The 25,388-nt window shown below is 44.8% G+C and overlaps 1 protein-coding gene across 2 annotated transcripts; it reads left to right on the forward strand.

Moving 5' to 3' along the window:
• Positions 1–3,309: 3,309 nt before the first annotated feature.
• On the forward strand, positions 3,310–24,205 carry CLNS1A (chloride nucleotide-sensitive channel 1A). Of its 2 annotated transcripts, XM_056114625.1 has the most exons (7): positions 3,312–3,493; positions 4,721–4,857; positions 12,070–12,168; positions 13,022–13,129; positions 18,324–18,497; positions 21,483–21,572; positions 23,527–24,205. In XM_056114625.1, the coding sequence occupies exons 1-6, from the start codon at positions 3,369–3,371 to the stop codon at positions 21,548–21,550; spliced, it is 711 nt and encodes a 236-aa protein (XP_055970600.1). In that variant the 5' UTR covers positions 3,312–3,368; the 3' UTR covers positions 21,551–21,572; positions 23,527–24,205. The 2 variants fall into 2 exon arrangements, with proteins under 2 accessions (XP_055970601.1, XP_055970600.1); XM_056114626.1 differs by lacking the exons at positions 12,070–12,168; positions 13,022–13,129 and having other exon boundaries at positions 3,310–3,493.
• Positions 24,206–25,388: the final 1,183 nt, after the last annotated feature.

Here is a 25,388-nt window from a genome sequence, read left to right on the forward strand (position 1 = left end):
GATCCTGGGGGGGTCACACCCAGGTCAACAGTGTTCATGGCAAGTGCTCTACCTACTGTACTATCACTCTGGCCCAACTACTGTGTTTTCATTATGCTGGTGAACCCAAGAGCGCTCTTGCTCCAGAAACTGGGCCCACAACAAAGGTGAGAGTTCCATTTTATAGGATATCTAGTAGGGAATTGGTGCTCAGCGATCACTCCTGGCAGTGCGCCATGGCCTGTATGTGGTGCCAGGAATCAGTTCCAGGTTGGTTGTGTGCAAGGCAAGTGTTCTATCCCTGTACTATCTCTCTAGTCCTAGGAACTGGATTTTTTTTTAAAGGTGAGGTCCTGGATAAATATTACTGTGGGGGCTAGAGAGATAACACAGTGGGTAGGGTGCTTGCATGCATCTGACCTGGGTTCATTCCACAGCACCACATATGGTAACTCCCAGCCTGAGTGCAGAGCAGAACCAGTACTGGTGTAGCCCCTCCCTCCCAAGTAATTTTATATCAGGCCAAAGAGATAGCAGAGGGAGGAAGCTGCTTGCCTTGCATGAAGGCATGCCTGATTCTATCCCTAGCACCATATAGGGGCCCCCAAGTCCTACGAGAAGTGACCCCTGAGCACTTCCAAGTTTGTTTTTTGGCCCAAAAACCAAAAATTATAACATAATAAAGGTCATTTTGAAGCAGGCACATAAATAAAAGGTCTGGGGGGTAAGGGGTGGGGCAGTGCTGACCGTGAGTTTTCGGGATGTAACAAGTCCAAGATGGGATTTGAAGAAGTTGCACTGTCACTAGCTCTAAAGCAGCTAAAAGCATTTGGTACTGGACCCACTTTGTGTACACAAGAATTGAGGTCTGATAAGACTAAATGATGGGTCCAGAGAGACCATACAGTGCCTTGCTTTGCATGTGGCTGATCTGGGTTCATCCCCGGCATCCCATAGTAATTACTGCTAGGAATAATTCCTGAGTGCAGAGTCAGGAGTAACCCTGAATATTTCCAGGTGTGGCCAAAACAAAACAAAAAAACTCAGACACTAGTACAGACCCAGAGAAGCTGCCCCAAGAACAAAGTGTTGTGACATGGCAGTGGGGGGAGATTAGGAGAAAATCAACTTTGCAAAGGCAGCAGCAGAACACCCTGCATTCTGGGGGGGGGGGGGGGGGTTGCCCACATCTCCACTTGAGATGTGTACTCTGAGCTCTCTCTGCTCTTCTTCTTCTTCATAATCTCCAAATAAACTTGTTTTGTTTCACTACTCATCTCTTCCTGAAATTCTTTTCTGTGAGGGAAAGGCAATAGATACTAAAAGCCTTCACGACAATCACAACCATCCTGTTGTTCATCGATTTCCTCGAGCAGGGCCCAGTAACGTCTCCTTCGTCCTAGCCCTGAGATTTTTTTAAAAGTGCCATATTCAAGGCTCTTTTGGGGTTAGGAGAACGAGACCCATCATTGTTACTGATATTTGGCATATTGGGTATGCCACGGGGAATTTGCCAGACTCTGCCATGTGGGCAGGTTACATTCGGTAGCCTGCCAGTCTGTCCAAAGTAAGAATGAGATAATAAGATGTCGCGCGGCATTCACAGCCGCGCACTTCCGTAGCTGGGTTTTATAGTCTCTGGGTCTTGGCCGTTGATGGGATTACACGGTGCCAGGGGGCCAGTTGGTGGGTGTGACCCCTGCCTACTGGAATATGGAGGTCTTTAAAAAAAAAGCCTTTAAAATCTTAATTTAGGACAGACTTTTCCTACCAAGAGCAATTTCTCACTCCAGCCTGAGTCCATGGCACTCCAATTAATTGGGTGGTGGGGATCACCTCCCATGCCATGCAGAGCAAATGCATTTCAGGTGCAGCTTGATGGCTACCTCATGGGACTTGTGTGGGAGCAGCTATCATAGTATAGCTAGGCTAGCGGGTCAATGTGAGGCCCAAGGCTATGGCTACTCAGGCCCTGTCCTGTTACAGACTCCCAGCATCTGGGCAGTGCCCAGGGACCTCCAGGCCTAGGGGCTTTCATGCAGTGCGAGGGATGGAACCAGGCCATGCCTCTGAACATGCCTTATGGTTTCTCTGGTATAGCTCCCCCCCACCCCCCCCCCCAAAAAAAAGAACCAAAAAAAATGGAGGGGGGGAGGAGAAGTGGGAGGGAAGGAGGAAAGGGAATGAGGAGGGAGAGAAGAAAGATGAGGAGAAAGGGGGAGGGGGAATAATAACAAGGCCTGAACTGGAATACCATGCTTTGCACCACTGGGGGTGACACTTGAGCAGAGCTAGCACCTGAGCACCAACAGCTCCTCCTCAGCTGTACAGTCCCTCTGCTTTGCTTCTAAGTCTGCATGACTGTGGGTGGCACTTATGGTGTCTAACCAAGGGGTTTTTTTACCCAATAGATGCAGTTGGCTCTTGCCTAGGAGTTCCACGGTCAGGTGCTGAGCACCAGAGTAGGCCAAGACCAAGCTGCCAAGTGAGTTGTGACCCAGTGGGGCTCAGGCAGCTGTAGAGGACTTGGATAAGAGTGGCCTGTGCTAGTGGGTTCTTGAGAATTGTAGGAAAGATTTGTAAACAAAACTCCGTTGCTTCAGAAGATAAGTTGATTATACAGGTCAAACAGATGGACCCACGTTCCCCAAGGGTCAGGATCCTGGCTGCTCCCAATATATGAGGACCTGGTTTTGACCTTGCCCCGTCCTCACTTTCGACATTCCTCATCTGCGGGTCTGCTCAATTGTCACCATGTCCCCTTGCCCGACCTCTCCACGCTGTGCCCCAGGCTCCCTGACACCCGGCGCCCTGGCTTCCCGGAGGCAGCGTGCACGTGGGGGCCTCCCGGGCGAGGCCTCGCCGGGCTCTGCGCGGCGCCTTCTCCTGCATTCGAGTCTGTGCCCGCTGGGCCTTCACCCATTGGCTGCTACTTCCCACCCTGTCATCCCGTCATCTGCGCTTTTGGGGTGGGTGAGATTAAAACGACCAGATTCGATTCATTGTAGAATAACCATCTGGCGCTACATCCTTCCACTCCCCCCTTAGCCGTGCTGCGGGGACCCCGGGTGTTTCCTCTCTTCTTAGAAGTGGCATCCCTTACTCGGTGCTTCCTACCCTCCACGGTCGGGGCCGAAAGCGGCACCGGGCCTCGCCCCGCCTCGGAAAGAGAGCCGCGATAAGGAAGTAGGGGAAGAGGCCGCCCACCGGGTGCCTAGAAGGTCCCGTGTCTATGGTGGACGGAGCTGCCTGGAGCCTAGAAGGGCTCGTGTCTATGGTGGACGAAACGGCTGTTCCGGGGCCGGCGAGTCGCTCTTCCGGGGAATCTGCGCGACTTCCGGTCGCGCCGCGGGGCCCGCGAGTGTGCGGCAGCTGCGAGCCTGGGCGCCATGAGCCTCCTCAGGACCTTCCCGCCGCCCGGGCCGGCGGACGGCGTGCGGCGGCAGCAGGCGGATACGGAGGCCGTGCTGGACGGTCAGGGGCTGGGCACCGGCACGCTCTACATTGCCGAGAGGTGGGCGCGGGGCGCGGCGGCGCTGGGCACGCTCCGAGCGCGGCCGGGGGGAGGACTGTCCACCTGCGGCCGTGTGGAGGTTCCCGGGCGGCCCTGGGGAGGACTCTCCACCCGCGGCCGTGTCCCTGGTTCTTAGTACTCTGCCCTCGGCGCGCCTGAGGGGCTGTGCATCCCACGCCCAGTGCGCCCTTCGCAGCGCGGGCCTTTCCCCGACCGTTCACAGGTGGTCGCTCAGGGTCCAAGAGAGTAGGGGGTTGGCGGGAGGACCCCGGGGAGCCGTGCTCTGCGTTGGGCCATCTGGCCCATAGAACCTGAAAGAGTCCGATGGGCGCTGAATCCCGCCACGCACCGGAAGGGGGCCAGGGATGAGGCTCGGTGGTAAATCTCTTACTCTGTATGCATGAGACTCTGGACTCACAAAAAGAGAAAGGAAAACAAAACCAAAAAAAAGAGAATACACGCATGTGACTTGAGAAAACTTGTATTTCAGAGTTGTTGGACATGTTTTTGTTTGGGGCCACCCCCGGTGGTGTTCGGGGCCTGCACAGGAAACTCTCCTGGCAGTGCTCAGAACCATATCAGGCGCCAAGGATTGAACCCAGCCCAACCCAGTGCAAGGGGAGCACCCAGTCAGCTCTACTACTTCTATTTCGCTAGCCAGTGGGAATTGTTTTTTTCCTTTGTAACACCCAGCGATGCTCAGGGGTTACTTCTGCCTTGCGCTCAAGATTTATTCCTGGCAGTGCTCGGGGGACCATACTGGGGATTGAACCTGGGCCGCTGAGTACAAGGCAGATGTCCTCCCCACTGTGCTATCGCTCTGGCCCTGTTGGGAATTTTAATTGGAAGAAAACACTGAAGTCTTTTGTTTCTTTTTTCAGAATTGGTCTTGAAGGAATTCAGTTCCAGGGATTTGAATAGCTCAGAGGTGTAGAGGGAATGCTTTGGAATAAATAAATATATAAACATTAGTACTAAAACCAGGGTTTTAGTGCTAATAGTCGAGGCAGACCCAGCACCAAAAGTGAAGTTGCACTGTGTAACCAATGAGTACTCTTGATGTGGCCACGGTAAAAAAAAAAGAAAAGAAAAGATTAAGATCCTGCTGTTGAATTTCTGTTTTGGGTAGTGTTTCTAAGCAGTACTCTTGAATTTTGTTTAAATGGTAGGGTATTAAGTTATGTTTTAACATATTTTTTTGAAAATTACTTAAAACTTGTTTTTCAGCCGCCTGTCTTGGTTAGATGGCTCTGGATTAGGGTTCTCATTGGAGTACCCCAACATTAGTTTGCATGCAGTATCCAGGGACCTCAATGCCTATCCAAGAGAGCATTTGTATGTCATGGTGAATGCCAAATTTGGAGGTAGGTACAATGTACTCAATCTTGTGTTTAAACTTAAATTTTTTTAAAAAAGGATTCCAGACTAGGAAAATACTCTAGTTCTCTACTTGTACACAGGGGGTGCTCTCCCCCCTCTCCCCAAACAGCATGCCTGCACGCTTTACTTTAAAAAGACCTGGGGGAGATCCAGACTGAGACGCATACATTCGTTTTGAACCTCACTCCTTTCAACAGGACGGACACACACACACACACACACACACACCTTTCATTGTTACATATCACACACAAATGCCTTATTTTCATTTATTAGAGTAGATAATACCCCTCCCCACCCCATTTCTTCAAGATGAAAGTAATCTGTAGTTTTTTGGGGTGGGGGGGCAGTTGTTTTGGTTTTGGGCCACACCAAATAGTATTCAGGGTTTACTCTGGGTTTTGGACTCAGGAATCATTCCTGGTGGACTTGGGACCATCTGGAGTGCTGGGTATTGAACCCGGGGTGTCTGCATGTAAGGCAAGTGCCCTTCTTGCTGTACTATTGTTTTGACCCCAACTTTATAAATTTCTTACAAATCAGTGATTCAGTTACTATGGACTAGTGGTTTTAATAGTTTTTTCATTATTAGCTGTTTTGTTTTTGTACAACAAAATGGTACTCAGGGCTTACTCCTGTCTCTGTGCTCAGTGATCACTCCTGGCAGAGCTTGGGAGACCATCTGGGGTGTCAGGAATTGAACCTAGGGTGGCAGCATGCATCTAAGTGCACTACTCTTTGACCCTAATTCTCTGTCTTTTTGAAAATCATTTTTATCTGGCACCCTTAGAAGCTTGGATCTATCTGGTTTGTGCTTCCAAGAGTTTAGAACAGAAATAACAGGGCTCTGGAAGTGACTGCAACTTAGGTATGTTTTTGTCTTATTCAAGTAGTTCTCCTCAGCCTTTGCTGCTGCCTTCCTCCCACGTTGGCTGTCTGCATCTATATGCCACAGCTGCAAAGCAGGAAGGAGGAGCCCCTCTACCAGCAGGGACCAGGGTACAGAAGATATGCCCTCCCAGCACAGGGCAGCCTCACAGCCTAGTCAGGCTTCAGGGGTCTCTTGTGCCATCAAGAAGCTGTGGGTTACAAGGATTCCCATATTCTGTTGCTGGAGATGATGTCAAAAATCATAAAAATTTAGTGAAAACAAAAAATGAGAGGAAATGAAAAGATTTTTCTTAAGTGACTCTATTAAATATCTAAAAATTAGAAAGATAGAAAATTAGAAAAATAAAGGGAAAATAAAAGCTATTGACTTTGGATTGTAGTTAGACTGCTAATGGAGGAGGTGTAGGGTACAAAGTTAACTTTCCATCACTGAGATTTTAGAAACAGTGGTGTTATATGTTTCATTCAGGGTCCAGAGAAATAGTACACTTTTGCCAGGAGAAAATAGCACTGCTGGTTGTGGCCTCCAAACAGACAACCAAATAGCATAGTCATTTATTCGTAGCAATGCAAAAGTTTTAGAAGCATACTAAGACAGTCACATCCAAATGCTGCTGTGAAATGTTCATAGGTGTTAGAGCGTTGGCAGTGGGTGAAGATAGTCACACATGTCCGTGCTCAGGGCTGACTTCTGGCTCTGCACTGAGGGATCACTGCTTTATTTTATTTTATTGAATCACCGTGAGATATAGTTACAAAGCTTTCATGTTTGAGTTTGAGCCATCCAATGATCGAACACCCATCCCCCAACCAGTGCAAATTTTCCACCACCAATGTCCCCAGTATATTCCCCTCCCCGATCCCAGTCCTCACCCTGCCTTCATGGCAGACAATTTCCCCGATACTCTCTCGTTACTTTGAGGTATTATATTTTGCTCGAATTTCCCCACCACCATTCAAGCCTGCCTGCCAGGGCAGACACTAGATCATTTATTGTCCGTTGCTCATTTTCAGTATAATGAGAGGCTGCAAAATTGTTCATACACTTCTGGAATTCTAAGACTGTAAATGGTTGGGTTCCAGAGACATCTCTGTAGGGAGCTAATCCATTTTGGGATTCAATTGGGAGTTTCTGGACCTGGCTGTTGGTGCGTTAAGATGGCTCCTGGAAACGGGTTGTGGGCATTACATCCAGCATCAAGAGCAGGCAGGGAGCCCAGGAGGGACTGCCTGACTCCACTGCTGCCACACAGCTTCGAGACTTAGTTCTGGAACCTGCATACCTGGGCCTATTTTACCCGTGTTTTCGGGTCACGAATGACTGGGCATGAACAACTCAGTCAGAGAGAGACAGTCATGCAAGTGCAAAGGAGTTTTATTCCAGTTAACTGGGGTCAACTATCACCCACAAAGTGGTCTCTTGATAGCGACCCCAACGTCCAAGTGCAAGCAGTTTATATAGGTTCCAAGGTAGAGCAAGCACTATGATAACAGTGACCAAGCAACAGTTGTCAGCAATTAGTCAACATTTGATAATAGTTTCTGGTTGTTCCAAAAAATGGACATAGTGACCCCTCATGACCAGTCAGATGTTTTAGCAGTTCTTTACCAGAAATTAAAAGTTCAGTTTCTGGGAAACGGGAACTTAGGCCTAGTCAAAAACTTTGTTAGCTGCGGCCTATCATGGCTGCAGTCTGACTTTCGGGTACCTAACAGGCCTTGCTTGGTCACCAGGATTCCATCTGGAAGATTGCACCTGCACCATCTGGGATGCCCAGGTGAAATCAGCTTGATATGGGACCCAGAGAAATCTCCAGCGCTGTGGTGCCTTCCAGGACTTGCTGCTGGTCTGCTTCTGGCATACTTGGGGGATCATATGGGATGCCAGGGATTGAACCTGGGTCCACCATGTGCAAGAGCCATACTATCATTCTAGACTGAGAAGGTAAAGATGTTTTTGAATAAAGCTAGTGTAAGAAAAAAAGTGAGACTGTCATTAGCTTGGCAGGCATGTAATTCTCATTGAGCTTAGTTTCATCCAGAATTACAGGATCATAGTCGTTTTCAGTTCTTTTTGTGGGGTCAAGTCTGGGGACTTGGGAGGGAATTTTCCACACCCACCTGTGCTCAGTTCTTACTCCTGTCTCTGTGCTCAGGAATCACTCCTGGTGGGGCTTGTATGTGATGCCAGACATAGAACCTGAGTCAGCTGCATGTAAGACAAGAGCCCCATCCACTATACTAGCACTCTAGCTCCAGTACTTAACAGAAATTGTAGGCTGAACGTTTGAAAAAATCTTGGCAAGGTTATTAAAAATGTAACTGCCTAGAGTCCAAATCTAGGAAAGGATTGAGTAGGTTTGGGTATTTCAAGCATTTGCCCTAAATGAATGTTTTCTTGAAGTTGATGAGATTGTGGTGAATTATTTCTGACTGACATAGTTTTATAGAAAGAAGAATCTTCCTGGGTCATATTTATTTTAGCAGTTCTCAGTTCTTTGCATTTGGAATCTACTTTTGTCGTAAGTTACATACACATGCTTGGATATATTTCCCCAGCATTTGCTTTCTGATTTTCCAGCTCCGCCTTTTTTTGTCTTCTCATTGGCTTGCTCTCTCAACTTAAGCTTATTATTGAGTGCGTTGCTCGAGGCCCTCCCGTTGATCATCGATTTACTCGAGCGGGCCCAGTAACGTCTCCATTGGAGACTTTGTTGTTACTGTGTCTGGCGTATCGAATACGTCACGGGGAGCTTGCCAGGCCCTGCCGTGCGGGCGAGATACTCTCGGCAGCTTGCCGGGCTCTCTGAGAGGGGTGGAGGGATCGAACTCGGGTCGGCCATGTTGACTGTGTGCAAGGCAAACGCCCTACCGCTGTGCTATCGCTCCAGACCCATTGAGTGCGTTAGATTATTTTAATTATTCTAAAAATCTCAACAAAGATGTTTAAAGAGAATCAAATATAAATTTAGAACCAAAAAATGCAGTATACATTGTCTGCTTAATGATGTCTTTAGTTTAGTTGGTGGTGATTTTTCTTTTTCTTTTTCTTTTTTTTTTTTTTTTTTTTTTTTTGGTTTTAAGGCCTCAGTCGATTTATTGAGGTTTATTGCACCATACCCTTTGAACAATCTCCCTGACCCCTCATTCTTAGAATAACAGCATTAAAGATCAGGTCTTTAATTGTAGCAGGTCGACCATATGGGATGCTGGGAATCGAACCCGGGTCAGCCACGTGGAGGATAAATGCCCTACCCGCTGAACTATCGCTCCAGTCCCCAGGAAGGATGTGTTTTGATGCTCAGTTCCATCCTGGAGGGCCAGAGCAATAGTACAACATGTAGGACATTCAATCCCCAAAATCCCAGATGGTCCCCTGAGCACCACCAGAAGTAACTCCTAAGTGTAGAGCCACGAGTAACACCTGAGCACCGTACGGTGTGGCCCAAAAACGAAAACAAAAAAAAAAATAAACTACATCCGGGGCTGGAGCAGTAGCACAGCTGGTAGGGCATTCGCCTTGCACACAGCTGACCCAGGTTCGATTCCTCTGTCCCTCACAGAGAGCCCAGCAAGCTACTGAAAGTATACTGCCTGCAAGGCAGAGCCTGGGAAGCTACCCGTGTCATGTTCGAGATGCCAAAAACAGTAACTACATCTCACAGTGGAGACATTACAAGTCAATGAACAACAAGAGGACAGTGCTACAGTGCAGTGCTATTAATTTTGGGGGCCACATCTGACAGTGCTCAGGGATCATTCCTGCTGAGCTCAGGGACATTATGGAGTGCCAGGGATCAAACCAAGAATGGCTGTGTAAAAGGCAAGTTTTGTACTATTTAATATCTAGCATAAGTTCCAACAGTTACTAAGCTTTTGAAGAAATAAAACAACATAATTTGTTGGAATTCTCATAATCCTATTCCATTCCCTGTTTTCATTCTTTGGAATTAAACATCATGCTGAGATACCCTCTTCCTAGTTGGTATTTTAGATTTTTATTTAGTTAAAATTTTAATGTGTTTTGAATTTTTTGGTTTGTGGACCACACCTGGTGATGCTCAGGATTTACTCCTGGTAATATTTGGGGGACCAAGGTGGTGTCAGGTATCAAACTTGGGTCTTGTGCATACAATGGAAATGCTTTACCTGCTGTACTATCTCTCCAGCTCCCAAGATTTCTTAAAAAATTTTGTCCGGGGCTGGAGCACAGCTGGATAGCACAGCGGGTAGGGTATTTGCCTTGCACGCAGCCGACCCGGGTTTGATTCCCAGCATCCCATATGGTCCCCTGAGCACCGCCAGGAGTAATTCCTGGGTACAGAGCCAGGAGTAACCCCTGAGCACTGCCGGGTATGACCCAAAAAGCAAAAAAAAAACAGCCTGCCCCTTTGCGGGCCAAAAATAATTTATTTTTAATTGCTTGCTATACTAAATGGCTAGTGGAATTATAGACACAGTAACAACAAAGTCTCCAATGGAGATGTTACTGGGCCCGCTCGAGCAAATCGACGATCAACGGGAGGGCCTTTACCTTACTTTAGTAAAAGAAAATTTGTGAAAATTATTGTATCTCACCATGGGGACATTAAGTCCTTACTAAGGACTTTATTAAGCTGTTAGTTCTGTTAATATTTTTGTTGATTGAGCTTAGTTAGCTTCTGTGTTAATGTCCTATCTAATTCAGGTGGAGGAGTGGATGTACTTGAGTTTTTGCACCTAGTTGCTCTCTTAAGATTTAGTCAGGACATGGATCAAACATGATGGCTGCTTAGTGCCTATATTGCAAACCGTAACACCCAAAAGGAGAAAGAGAATAAGAGGGAATGAGGCAGAATGAGGAAAGGAGTGGGGGTGGCGGGAGGGACACTGGGAACATTTGTGGTGGAGAAAGGGCACTGGTGTAGGGATGGGTACTCAAACATTGTTTGTTTGAAATGTAATCACGAAAATTTGTAAGTCTATAACTATTGCACGGTGATTCACTAAATTAAAAAAATTTAAAAAAGAAAAAGATTTAGTCATGAGTCTATAAAACTGAGCTGATAGGTGATCCAGCCATCCCAAGATTGTTTTAAGAACTGCATATAACTAAACATGATGCAGTGTTTTTGTTTGTATGTAAATTCTAGTAAAAATGGTTTTTAAATTCTGCTGCTAGACTTTTCATTCACTTATATTTTGAAGTCCATTATGATGTAGAAATCACAGGTTTTTTGTGTTCTGCTGTCTGTAAAACAATGTGATTAGGTTATTGTACATAGATTTTCTTTCTGTTGTTTTTGTTTTTGTTTTTTTGCTTTTTGGGTCACACCTGGCGATGCACAGGAGTTACTCCTGGCTCATGCACTCAGGAATTACTCCTGGCAGTGCTCAGGGCATTATATGGGATACTGGGAATCGAACCTGGGTTGGCCACATGCAAGGCAAACGTCCTACCCACTGAACTATCACTCCAGCCCCTGTTTTTGTTTTGGGGTCACACTTGGAGATGCTTACTCCTGGCTCTGCACTCAAGAATTACACCTGGTGGCGCTCAGGGAACCTTATGGAATGCAGGAGATTGAGCCTGGGTTGGCTGTGCACAAAGCAAGCAAGCATCCTACCTGTTGAAATATCTCCAGCGCAGATCCTCTTGGTTTTGTTTTTTTTTTTTGAGTGGGGAGGGGGCTGATTGTCAATACTTGTTTCTGTTAGAAAATATGATTCGGTGTACAAATTTCTTTCTGTACAAAATACTTAACTCATGGGAAATACATGTATACGGCTTTAAAATTATTTTTTGTTTTTGGCCCACACCTGGCGATGCTCAGGGGTTACTTCTGGCTATACATTCAGGAATCATTCATGGCAAAGCTTGGAGCACTATATGGTATGCTGAGGATTAAACATTGTGTTCAGCCGTGTGTAAGGCAAGCGCCCTACCCTCTGTACTATTATTACGGTTCTACATTTTCATCTTGTTGACCATTGTAGGTAGTTTTTGTTTCTTTTTTTGTTGTTTTGTCTACTTTTGGGGGTCGGCTAACTCTTTATGGTCTTGATTTTCTCACTTTGTTAAATAGTTGATGACTCACATCAGTTGTAGACAAATGGCAGTTGAACCACTGTAGAGTTCACTGAGATTCAGATTCTTCACCCCTGACTCTGGGCTTATGGCTTGAGAAGGTATAGTGTGACTAGACCAGGCACTAGGCTTTGTTTGAGTGTTCGGTAACCAGCTGGCCCTGATGGCCTTTAGCAAACTCTGTTTTTTGTTTTTTTTTTTTAAGCATTAACTGAAAAATGTTTTTACTCCATTCTAGAGGAAGTAAAAGCATCTGTTTCTGATGAAGAAGAGGAAGACAGTGATGATGATGAGCCTATTGCTGAATTTAGATTTGTGCCTAGTGATAAATCAGCATGTAAGTTTCTCATAATTCATTCTATGTGGGAAGAGGGAAATATTGGGGATTTAATGCAAGTTCTTATACATGCAAAGCATGTACTCAACCATTGAGTTGCATCCTTAGACTAAATGTAATCTTTGGATTCTGTATTGTGTATGTACCAAGCATCTCTCCCTGCCATGCCCCCAACTTCTCTCCCCTCCCCCACCCCGCCCCTACTCCCATCAACACACTTAACTTTATTGTTCTAGTCTTTTGCCTCCCCTCCCCCCATCATTTTAGGTTATGCAGTATTATTGTGCTGTTCATATGAAAAATTGTGAATGTAGTGAGAGTATAGACATTGTTACTTGGTTGTTTTGTGAATGTAGGAATCTGTTTATTTTATATTACTTGATGCTATTTACTGATAAAGGCAGACCAGTTCTGGCAATTCCTAAGTAGGTAATTCAGAGATTGCTGGAAGGAAAGTACCTGTCAGGTGAAACAGGTTTTACTTATATCAGGACTCCTTTTCTTTTTTTTCTCCTTTGGGGCCTCGCCTTGCAGTTGGGGAAGTGCTCAGGGAACCATGCAATGCTGGGGACTGAACCCAGGGTTCCTGGACCAGCACATGTACTCTTTGCAGAAGTAGTCTCAACAATTGACAACGAACAGGATTTTTTTTTTTTATGACTTGTTTATTTCCATGAAGCAGTTTCTAGATTGACACTACTTGGAACTTAACAGGTTCTGTAACTGCTTTCTGCCCAGTGTTTATTTGCTTTGATAGTTGTTTTGTTAAATTTGTATTGTGCATGGACATTAAATTTGTATTGTGCATGTAATGAAAAAATAAATTTTCACTAGTTTAATTTTTTTTGTTTAGTGGAGGCCATGTTCACTGCAATGTGTGAATGCCAGGCTTTGCATCCAGATCCTGAGGATGAAGATTCAGATGATTATGATGGAGAAGAATATGATGTGGAAGCACACGGTTAGTGAAGTGGAGTGGGGTGGGGGTCACAAACTGACTGCTCAAGGCTGACTCTTCACTCTGCACCCAGGGATCACTCCTGGAGATATCCAGGGGGATAGAGAATGCTAGGGATTGAACCCGATCAGCCATTTGGCAAGGCAAATGCCTTACCCACGGTACTATCTCTGGGCTCTAACGTAGATTTTCTGAGTATATGTATTCGTGTTTCATTTTTAAAATTTTATTTGTACTAGGGGTAGGGGCTTCTGGTTCCTTTATCTTTAACAAGTATCCATGTAAAAGTAAAAGGCACAGCTTACACCTGATTCAAATTAATAAATTTGTAGGTTTTCCAGATTTGAGGGTAAAAGATTATTGGGGGCAGAAATAAACAGGATAAATGAAAGAGAGAAAGTTGTAGCTCTAGAAACATACCTTATCCCAATTGAGAAAATTGAAATGGTAATCAAAAGTCTTATCCAAAATAATCCCAGGCCCAGATGGATTTGCTAGTTAGTTCTTTTAAACCTTTGAGGACCTACTACCAGTCCTTTACAGACTCTTCCAGGAAATTGAAGAAACAAATGATTCCTAATAGTTTCTATTAAGCAAACATTCTGATAGCCAAACGGGGGCGGGGGGGAGAGAAAGAGAGAGAAGAGAGAGAGAGCGAGGGACGGAAGGAGGAGAGAGAACTAAAGGCCACTATCCCTTATGAACACAGATGCAAAAATCCTCAAAAATTACTAACAAATATAATCCGAAAACTCATCAAAAAGCTCATACACCATGACCAAGGGGGATTCATCCCAGGGATGCAAGAAAGGTTTAATTGACATGCAAGTCAATGTAATATACCACATCAATAAAAGAAAAATTCTTGGATCATTTCAGTAGACACAGAAAGCATTTGACAAGACCCAGTGCCCATTCATGATAAAAACTCTGAAAAAAATGGGAATTGAAAGAATTTACCTCAAAATAGTGCCATTTACCAGAAGCTCACGACATACATGCTTAGTGGGGGAAAAAATAAGCTTCATCTCTAAGACCAGGCACAAGAAGTTGCCCACTCTCGCCATTTCTATTTAATATAGTACTGGAAGTACTTGCTATAACTATTAGGTGAGAAAAAGATGACAAGGACATCCAGATACGAAAGGAAGAAGTAATGCTCTCAGTATTTGCGAATGATGATATTATACTTAGAAAATCCTGCAGACTACAAAGAAGTTCCTAGAAACAATAGGTTTATATAGTAAAGTATCAGGCTACAAAATTAATATGCAAAAGTCCATGGCTCTCTTTTATATAAATAATAAAGGAGAAGCAAGAGATAGTAAAAATATATATATACATATATCTTGTTCACAGTTGTATCTCAGAAAGCCAAGCACCTTGGAGTCAGCTTACCTGAAAAGGTGAAGGACCTGTACAAAGAAAACTGCAAAATACTACTTCAAGAAATAAAAGAGGACACAAGGAAATAGAAATACATCCCCTGCTTATTAATTATTGAGGATTAATATCAGAATGGCAATACTCCCCAAAATATTGTATAGATTTACCTCAGTCCCCATAAGGATACCCATGACATTTTTCTTTTTTTTTTTTCCACTTTTTGGGTCACACCCGGCAATTCACAGGGGTTACTCCTGGCTCTTCACTCAGGAATTACTCCTGGCTGTACTTGGGGGACCATATGGAATGTTGGGAATCGAACCCGGGTCGGCCGCGTAAAAGGCAGGTGCCCTACCCACTGTGCTATTTCTCCAGCCCCCCATGACATTTTTCAAAGAAATAAATTAACACTCATGAAATTTGTATGAAACAATAAACTCCCAGAATAGCTAAATCAATCTGTAGGGAAAAGAACATAAGAGGTGCTACTTTCCCCAACTTCAAACTCTACTACCAACTCTGTACTAGAAAGCACTACTTTCCTCAACTTCAAACTCTACTACCAGCATGGTAATGCAATAAAGACAGACCCTCAGATCAGTGAAATAGACTGAATACCCTGAGACAGATCCTCAGACATATAGTCAGTTAATATTCAATAAAGGAGCGAGAAACTAAAGTGTAGCAGAGAAAGCTTCTTGAACAAATGCTGCTGGGAAAACTGGTCAGCTGCATCCATAAAACTGAACTCAGACCTGTAACACCATGCACCATGGAAGCTAAAGGTAGAATGAAATACCACTTTCCAAGCGAATAGAAGCAAAGAAATAAATGGGACTACATTTAAGCTTTTGTATTTGAAAATATCACTTTTTTTGGGGGGGGGGGGGGTCACACCCGGCGATGCATAGGGGTTACTCCTGGCTCTGCACTCAGGAAGTGCTCCTGGCGGTGCTCAGGGACTATATGGGATTGTGGGAATCTAACGTGGGTCCGCCACATGCAAGGCAAATGCCCTACCTGCTGTGCTATCCCTCCAGCCCAACATCACTTCTTGATCACTTGACATCCTGTTACTCATTTATTTGCTCGAGCGGGTGCCAGTAATGTCTCCATTCATCCCTGTTGTGTGCTAGTGTAGCCCAATGGCGTCTGCTCGCTTCAGGAACACAAAGAGCTTCAAACCATTCGTTCAGGGTCTTGACGAAGAAGTCTGACCATCTCGTAGGTGGGTGACCATGCATTCTTTTGATGTCATGTGGAATCCATTTGGTAACAGCTCTAGTCCAGTGTTCGTCTCCAAATCGCATTACGTGTCCAGCCCATCTGATTTTCAACACCTTGGCAAACGAGACAGCGTCCCTGATTCTCGTTCGTCAACGGAGGTCAGAACTCCGGATTCCTTCTCTCTCTTGAGTGAAGCGTGATACTCCAAGCATAGCTCTTTCGATTCCTCTTTGGAATAGTGTTGTCATCCTGTTTTCGTAGGGCCAAGTCTCTGAGGCATATATTAATGCAGGAAGAATGGTAGAGTTGAAGAGATATGCCTGGAGCCGGAAGTTCTTCGTCCTCTTAGCTATTTTTCCGACAGTCTTGAAGGCATTCCATGCCGCTCTCTTCCTCCTTCGCAACTCAGGTGCCAGGTCGTTTGTCATTTGAGTTCTCTACCTAGTTACACACAACTGCTGCATTCGGAGATGTTCTTTCCATTGAGAGCGATTAGAATGTCAGGAACAAGTCTGTTTCTCATGAACATTGTCTTCGTGAGATTCAGCTGCAGTCCGACCCTTCCACACTCATAGTCGAAGTCGACCAGCATTTGCTGCTTGGCTAATGTTTGGGTGTTATTAAAATGATGTTATCAGCAAAATGGAGGTGGTGATATGTTTCATATCTGAAAACATGATAATTAAAATATAAAAATGACCCACAGAATGGGAGAAACTTTATTCAACACTCATATGATACGAGGTATATTGATCCAAATATACATAGTAGAACTTTATAAGAGACAAGCATCCTACCTATCTTGAAGAGATGAACAGAAACTTCCTCAGAAAGGAAATACAGATATCCAAAAGGCAAATACTCTGCATCACTAGTCTCCAGGGTGATGCAAATCAAAAAAGCAATGAGATATCATGCCACAGACTAACACAAATCAAAAAGAACAAGAACAATCATTGCTAGCATCATGCAGTGAGAAAGGGACTCTCATTCACTGGAAACAACCCATGTGTCCAGGAATAGATGACTGGATAAGCTCTGGTACAATGGAGTAGTACTCAGCCATTAAAAAAGATGAATCTAGGGGCTGGAGCGATAGCACAGCGGGTAGGGCGTTTGCCTTGCACGCAGCCAACATGGCCAACCCGGGTTCGATTTCCAGCATCACATATGGTCCCCCAAGCACCGCCAGGAGTAATTCCTAAGTACATGAGCCAGGAGTAACCCCTGAGCATCGCCGGGTGTGACCCAAAAAGCAAAAATAAATAAAAAAGATAGATCTGTGAGGTATGCCCCTACATGGAGGGATCTGGAGCCTATCATGTTGAGTGAATTTCTTCAGAGGTAGAGAATGACACAGAATGAACTCATATATGTGGGATATAATTCACCCACTCATAATGGGTGATAACGTGCCCAAAGACAATGAAAAAGAACATGGGAACTGACTTTCAGTTGGAAACATGTCACCTGAAAGGACTGGGAAGGGCCAGCCAATACGGTGGAAGGCTGTTCAGCCAGGAGGAGGAGGTGGTGAAGAAAGGTGGTCAAGAGTCATATCTGAAACCCTGTAAGTGGCAGGACTGTAATCTACAATTTAGAAACATACTATCAAAAGTGCCCCTCATAGAGATGCAGACTGGTGGGGAAATGGGGGCAGAGAGGGCAATTGGAGGAAAGTGGGCACTGGTGAAGTCAATTTTAGGAGGTAGACCTAAAACCCAATCATGAATAACTTTCTAATCTCATGGTGACAAACTTTTTAAAAAAAATTTAGAAGAAAGTTGTAGCCAGGAAAAGAGGTTATCAGGAGTGTTTGAGTCAATGTCTCCAGAGAACAAGCCTTCCACTACTTGAAACCTGCATCATCTCCCATCTTTAAAATGGTCCCTCAAGCAGCTCACAAACTTTATACTTTTCTTCTTTCAAGAACTGTGCTTTATTTATTTTACATTGCGTGGTTTCCTCAGTGTGTCCACTATTACACTGGCCCCTAGGATTTCTGATTCTTAAAAAAGGAATACATTGTATTTTTAATATGGGGAAAATTTATACTCATCAGTAAAATTATCATTTAGGAATAATTTAGGACTCCCAGACTTTAAGAACACACACCACCTTTTTTAGTTCCCTGGACATTTGATTCTTTGGGATTTGCTGTTTACTTTTTTTTTTTTTATTAGTGAGACATCATGAGGTATTTGCTCTTTACCTTAAAAGATAATGACATTTTCTTTGCATATTTGTCCACCACGTAGCCTGAATTTATGTGTCTGTATTTTGAAAAGTATTTTCCGGGGGGACTGGAGTGATAGACAGCAGATAGGGTGTTTGCCTTGCAGGCAGCGACCCAGGTTTGGTCCCCAGCTCCTTGCCAGCAGTGATCTCTGAGAGCAGAGTCAGGAGTAAGAAAGAACTAATTCAGCTCTAAAACGAACAAAAAAAGCCGAAAAGTATTTTCCAGGAAGACCATTTTATTGTATCTTTGCTTCAGTCAGAAATCATTGCCAAAAAAAAAAAATCATTGCCTATTCATTTTCTCCTGTTTGCTTCATGATAGATTAAAAGTTCTTTATTTGTTTAGAACAAGGTCAGGGGGACATCCCTACATTTTATACCTATGAAGAAGGATTGTCCCACCTAACAGCGGAAGGCCAAGCCACCCTGGAGCGGTTAGAAGGGATGCTTTCCCAGGCCACGAGTAGCCAGTACAACATGGCTGGGGTACGGACAGAAGATTCCTTACGGGATTATGAAGGTGAGTGTCAGGTCTCAAGCACAAGAAGGCTTTAGGATCAAGGAAGCTGTAATCCCTAAAGAGTCGTATATGTTCTGGAAACACAAGGAAAATCTCAAAATCAACTGTAGTGTAGGAAGCAAACGTAGAGTTACATACATTAGGAACTGTTACATAACTCTGTGTGTATGAAGCAAGTTTTTTGTCTTTGTTTACCCTGAGCCATCCTCTTAGGGCACGAGCCTTATAAAGAACGGGAAGATAAATTTCTTTTTCTATGCCATAGTCGCTCCAGAAGAAAGGCTGTGGGGCTGTGCTTTTTATCCTCCTGGAGGCTGCAGACTTTGCCACCTAGCACCTACTTCAGGGAGTTGTTAACCTGATCTGCTCTGAAGTTGTGCAGCGAGATTTACTTTCCTTGACCAAAGGAATGGCAAGCCCACAGCTTGGGTTGCACATCGGATTAAAATGGGCAGGTTGGAATTGGCCTTCAGTTCCATATAGTGTTTCTGATTCCCTGGCTGCTGGGCGAGTGTTGAGATAAGTGGATGTGAATCGCCCGCAAAGCAAGGTGACCCTGCGACTAGCTCAGCCGCCACCATCTCCACTAGTTCCTAACCTTCAGCCCCCCACAAGATAATTTTTATTGAACATAATTTACTTAGATATGAAGGGAGAGAAAGCAGAATACAGGTTCAGGGGAGAAGATGGGCTTAAGAGGGCAAGCCTTTACATAGTTTCCTTTTAAAATTTTGTTCCAAGCTACAAAAAATTGTGCTTTACTTCAGAATGTAATTTTAGGGGTGAGAGTGAGGGTGCATTTTCACACCTGCAGTGCTCAGGGACCTTATGCAGTCCTGGGGATTGAACGCAGGCCTACACATGCAAGGAGAGCACCTTCTTTGCAGTGTTTCACAGTGACGGTGTAACATGGGCTTTAGGGTGAGGTGGCTTAGATGATGCCGAGTGCTCTAGCAGACTGCTAGCTTCAAGAATTTAAAATGTTATTAAAAAAAAAATTGGCCATGCTGGGGGTCAAAATCAGGGTGTTGCATGCCAAGGCATTTGTTCTACAACTGAACTCTGCCTTTTTGTGGGAGGGACTTCGGGCGACCCGCGTAAAACTCACCAGAACAGGTGTGTCAGTGCTTGGACCTGAGAATGTGGTACTGTTCAGGACCTGCCTTACTGGGGACCACCACTGCAGCTATTCTGCACCTGGGGACTCTCAGGGTCATTTCTGCCCCCACCTTTTCACCCTTTTTAGTGCTGGGTGTTGAATGTAGTTGCATAGATTGGAAATTATTACATAACTTCCAACTCCCTTTAGCTATCTCCCCCTGGACTGTCCTCCCTGCCTTTTCCCTTGACCGTTTCCGGTCTCATGCATATAAAGCGTGTTCTTTACTGTCTTCCCTACACACTTGCCCCTTTTGTGGGAACCTTTCTTTTCCCTTCCCTTTGTTGTTGCTGTAATGCCCCAGGGTCACAGATTGTTTGTGTTGCTGGCTAGGGGTTGCTGGAGACCAGATGCTCTTGACCCCTGGACTCAGAGTGTGGGTAGTACTGGCCATTGTACTCACAAGCCCTCCACCTTCCCACCTACCCAACCTCGCCACTGCTTTAGATTGACATTTCTCCTTAATTACAGAATCTTTGTAAGTGTGCTTTAGTTTGAGGGGGGTGGGCTGGAGCGATAGCACAGTGGTAGGGCGTTTGCCTTACAAGCAGCCAACATGGCCGACCCGAGTTCCAATTCCTCCACCCCTCTCGGAGAGCCCAGCAAGCTACCGAGAGTATTTCGCCCACAACGGCAGAGCCTGGCAAGCTACCCGTGACGTATTCGATATGTCAAACATAGTAACAACAAGTCTCATGATGGAGACGTTACTGGGCCCACTCAAGCAAATTGATGAACAATGGGAGGACCGTGACCGTGACCGTGTTGGACCATTCCTGGCAGTGCTTGAGAGACCACAAGCCTACACTCAGCTTCTGAATCATCTCCCTAGCCCAGTAAGAACCCTTCCAGGGACCATAGCTTCAAAGACAAAAATGTTGGGCCAGAGAGGTAGTCCAAAGGACAGAGATTAACGTTCTTGCCTTGCATATCTCTGGCCCCATTTGGATCTCTGACTCATATATGGTCCCTGAGTACCTTGGAGTGGCCGCTGAACATTTACTGGGTGATTGCTCACCAAATCAACACCCACCCCCCCATACACACAAAAAGGAAAGAAAAGGATATACACAAAACACTGAATACCTGTAACTGAACAGTTATAGCAACTGAAATATCAGTGTTGACGTTCATAATTTACAAAAATAATGTTAAAAGTATGGACTAGAGGGGCTGGACCGATAGCACAGCGGGTAGGGCGTTTGCCTTGCACTTGGCCAACCTGGGTTCAATTCCCAACATCCCATATGGTCCCCTGAGCACCGCCAGGAGTAATTCCTGAGTGCATGAGCCGGGAGTAACCCCGATCCATCTCTGGGTGTGATCCAAAAAGAAAAAGGGAAAAAAAAAAAAAGGTATGAACTAGAGGCCAATAGAGATAGTACAGTGGGGAAGGCACTCGCTTAGCATATGGCTCACCCAGGTTTGATCCCAGGCATTCCTTATGGCCCCCAGAGTCCCCTCAGCCTTGTGAAATTCACTGACATTTTCTATTATCAGTTTGCTTTTTGCTATGTTAATTTTCCAAAAAGAACAGTCTTGGGCAGTAGCCATAGCACAGAGGGTAGGGCATTTGCCTTGCAGGCTGCTGACCTGGGTTTGATTCCCAGCATCCCATATGGTCCCCTGAGCACTGCCATGGGTAATTCCTGAGTGCAGAGTCAGGAGTGACTTCTGTGCATCGCTGGGTGTGACACAAAAAAAACAAAGAAGTAACTGTCTTTTTCCCAGCGTAGGGCACTGTCTTCCTCTGAAGATGGAAGTGGAATCTTTTCTTAGAAGTGCTCAGGGTATTTGCTCAGCTGCTTTCTTTGTCTTTTTTTCAGATGGGATGGAGGTAGATGCTGCCCCTGTTGTTGCTGGACAGTTTGAAGATGCAGATGTTGACCATTGAGATTGATTCTTGGTGCTTTGAGGTGAGTCATTTTCTTTTCTCCTTTGTCCCTGAACATAAGCATCTGTTGAAGTCATTTTAATTTTTACAGTTAAGGGGAACTCTTACGAGCAGTTTGAGAAAGGTGTTAGTTACTGGGCTGAGGAGATGCTCAAAGAACTCAAGCATATGCTTTGCATGCAGGAGCCCAGTGTTTGATCCCTGACAGCAAATGGTTCCCCAAACTTTGCCAGACTTGGCTCAAAAACCAACACCAAGGGCCCACCAGAGGGGTGGCTCAGCTAGCTAGAGTACATGCCTTACATGTAGGAGACCTGGCTCCATCCCCATAATACTGCAGATGGGCCCCAGTCAGGAGTAGCAGCTGAGCACCGCCAGGGGTGGCCAGTTGTCATCTGTTTCTCTTTCTGATTTTTTTCCCTTTAAGAAATCAAGGTGGGGGCCAGAGCAGTAGTACAGCGGGTAGGGCATTTGCCTTGCATGCATCCGACCCGGGTTCGATCCCTGACATCCCATGTCTCCCGAGCACTGCCAGAGTAACCCCTGAGCATTGCCAGGCGTGTCCCACGAAAACAAAAACAAAAAAGAATTCATTGTATCTAAATAAGGGGGATTAGTTTAATATTCATTGACCATTTTACAGGTCAAGTCTTGTATCAGACTGAAAGTAGGTCAAAGAGTGAGACACGATCTTCGTGGATTGAGGAGAGTGCCCATAGAGCCTTGGCACCTCTTCTCTTAGAATGGGAGAGTTGGCTTCCTTAACCATGTCGCGAGCTGCTCTGTTTCTCCTCGCCATGTTTGAAATCTTAACACATTTATCAGAAAACAAAGCATAGATTGCTGCATTTCAATCGATTTAGGAAGTTAAAGTAATCCAAATTGAGCTTAAACTTTTAATTGAGCTTAATCTTTTTGTTTGTTTGCCTTGGGGCCACAGTTGGCATGCTCAGGGTTAACTCCGGGCTCTGCACTGAGGAATTACTCTTGGCAGTAGTGGGGGACCATATGGGATGCTGGGGATTAAATCTGTGTTAGCTGCACACAGTGCAAGCACCTTACCCACTGTATTCCAGCCCCAAGTCCTTAATTTTATTGAAGCTCATAGTTAATGAGTTGGATGTATTTCAATGAGGTTTCTACCACTGTCACTCAAGTAGGTAGTGAATTACTTCATATGCTAAGTTCCATTTCCTTTCAAAATGCAAATAGAACATTGCTGTTCACACTATGAATGGCTTTCTACTGTCACTCCTGTCAGTGAAATATCAGAAAAATAATTCTATTAGAGTTACGTGATTTATATCACTTTCCTTATTTCCACAACATTTCCTTTTCCATTGGTTACCAATCTAAAATCAGCAATGTTTCCTCTGTAATTAAACTTACTGAGTTGATGTTGCTAAATCCCCCCCCCTTTTTTTTTTTTTTTTTTTTTTGCTTTTTGGTTCACACCTGGTGATTCTCGGATTACTCCTGGCTCTGCACTCAGGACCCATGGTGGTGCTCGGGGGACCATATGGGATGCTGGGAATCAAATCAGGTCTGCCACATGCAGGGCAAAAGCCCTACCCTCCAGCCCTGATGTTGCTAAATTCTAACACTAATATGTTCCGGTATTAGTTTCAGATGTTGATATTCCATTACTTTTCTTAATGGGGAATCTTTGGATTGTGCTATTGCCTCAGCCCCCTGCTTTTGCCTGTATAGGAGTGAATGGCTAAACTGTGCGGCTGTTAGGAGTTTCAGAATAATGGAACCTAGACCTCTTAATGCCTGGGATGGTCCAAGTGGAAGGCACATGAACACAGTTCTTTCATGTTCTGGCAATGTCTTTAGACAGAGCAGATAATTTTTCTTAATCCCTGTTCCATATCAATTAAATGGGGTGATAATGACCTGATTGTACTATTATAAAGACTGATATCATAACCATTCTTAGAGTAACTGTGGTCTATTTACCTCTTGTTTTCCAGATTCTGCTCATAACTGTGGGAGAACTTGGTGCCTCTTCTACTGTGGCATGGCAACTGATGGAAGTCTTTCTCTCTCTAGTGTTCTCCTGAACCTGTTATTTTTTGAGACAGACTGAGCTGAGACAACATCTTGTCATTAGCAGAAGAAACTATAGCCTTTATTAACAAAGGTGAATTAACTTAAGCAGTTATTTGTAGTTTATTATTTTCCCAGAGCATTCTGTATCTAGATGCCCTCTGAGTTGACCTGTAATCTCTGCCTCCTCAGTAATGCATTTTCTGGAACATAGTAGACTTTAAGGTGAAAGTGCAGGCGTTGGGGTGTAGATAGATTGGAAGGTAAAAAGGATGAATCTAACACATACTTCCTTAAGGCATAAAGAGTCCCTTCACCTTTGACCCAGGAAGAGGTTTCCCCAGCAACCCTTCTCTTCCTTCATAGGAGTGGCTCACCAACTAGCTTGCCTGGGGGACTCAGCTGCGCACCTCTTGCTGGACTCTGGGTGTTGCCTGGCCACACATCCCTCCACTGACACCAGGTTTGCCTGGGCTGGACTGTCTTGGGCAGGTCTCAGGCTTTTAAGTGTGAATAGAACAGTGGAGGCAGGTGAAGTCCTCCAAGTACGTCAGGTGATACCTGTTTGGTCTTTGTAAGAACTTAACGAATAAATCTAGGTTTTCTGTATTACTGTGTTCTCTTTCTTTCCTGAAGCCATTCATGACATCTGTTTTTAGGAACTAGAGAGATTGCACAGCTAGTAGAGTGCTTACTTTATGCAACACTGACCTGTATTCAATCCCCAGCATTCCATATAGTCCCCCAAGCATCACCAGGGGTAATTTCTGATCACAGAGCCAGGTGTAAGCACTGAGCACCCCCAAGTATGACCCCCAAAAAACAAACATAAGACCCCCACAAAAAAATTTTTTTTTAAATTCTGGCAGAGGGAAAGAGGGACAGAGGGACATGGAATGGTCGCACTCATTTGCAGGATGTCTATCTATCTACATACATATTATGAGAATAATACCAAGACAGTAGAAATGAGGACCAGGAGGACTGATCCATGGTAGAAGCTTGTCACAAGTTATGGGGGAAATGCGATTAGGACAGTGAAAGGACCACTATGACAGTGATCCAGGGATAGTTGGAAATAATCATTTTGGACAAGAACTGAATGCTAAAAGGAGGTAAAGTGATAAACTTGATAACCTTTCAGTAACCGTATCCTAGAGATTGCCTCCTCCTCTTAGAGCGCCTTGATCCTTGGTTCCGCTTCTGCTGTTCTTTTGTAAGAACTATTAACTTTCTGTATCATCTGCCGTGTTCATTTCTGATGACAGTAGTTTTTCCATTTCTGCTCTCATACTTCCTTGTTCTTTGCTGACTACCTGTGATCTTTTTTTTTTAACTCATTGGACATCCTCCTCATAGTGTCTCTAAAGAAATTGAGGATTTGCTGGTGTTTGTTTTATGCGATACTGTTTTTGGGTGATAAGTTTTTGCTCATTCAGGTTTGTGGATTTCCACGTGTTGCCCATTGGTTTTCTAGTATTCTTGTGTTGAGGTGAATCTTTGTAGTATCCCGTCCTGGAATATGCTGAGGGATTAAGCCATCTCTCTGCTCTGCCTCACAGGATGACAGAAAGAACTGTGAACAGCAAGTCATTTCTGAGCAGATCTATACTCAGCCACTTTGGCGGCTGCATACTTTAGGAACTGCAATGTAGGCCCTTAATCTGATGGGGTTGGTGTAGGCAGCCAGGACCCACCCAGTAGGGGTGGGCTCTGCCTACTTTAGGAATAGGCCCAGTGATAGCAGCCTGAGGTGAGACTCACTTGGAAGGGCAGAGCAACAAGC

This window comes from Sorex fumeus, unplaced genomic scaffold, assembly GCF_029834395.1.
Source record: "Sorex fumeus unplaced genomic scaffold, SorFum_2.1 ptg000026l, whole genome shotgun sequence".
Taxonomy (NCBI): domain Eukaryota; kingdom Metazoa; phylum Chordata; class Mammalia; order Eulipotyphla; family Soricidae; genus Sorex; species Sorex fumeus.

Bases quoted from the DNA above. Each gene is read 5' to 3' on its own strand.
- CLNS1A (XM_056114625.1), top strand. From the start codon at position 3,369: ATGAGCCTCCTCAGGACCTTCCCGCCGCCCGGGCCGGCGGACGGCGTG. The intron at 12,169-13,021 runs GTAAGTTTCTCA...TTTTTTGTTTAG, and splicing joins GCCTAGTGATAAATCAGCAT to TGGAGGCCATGTTCACTGCA. The intron at 13,130-18,323 runs GTTAGTGAAGTG...TTATTTGTTTAG, and splicing joins ATATGATGTGGAAGCACACG to AACAAGGTCAGGGGGACATC.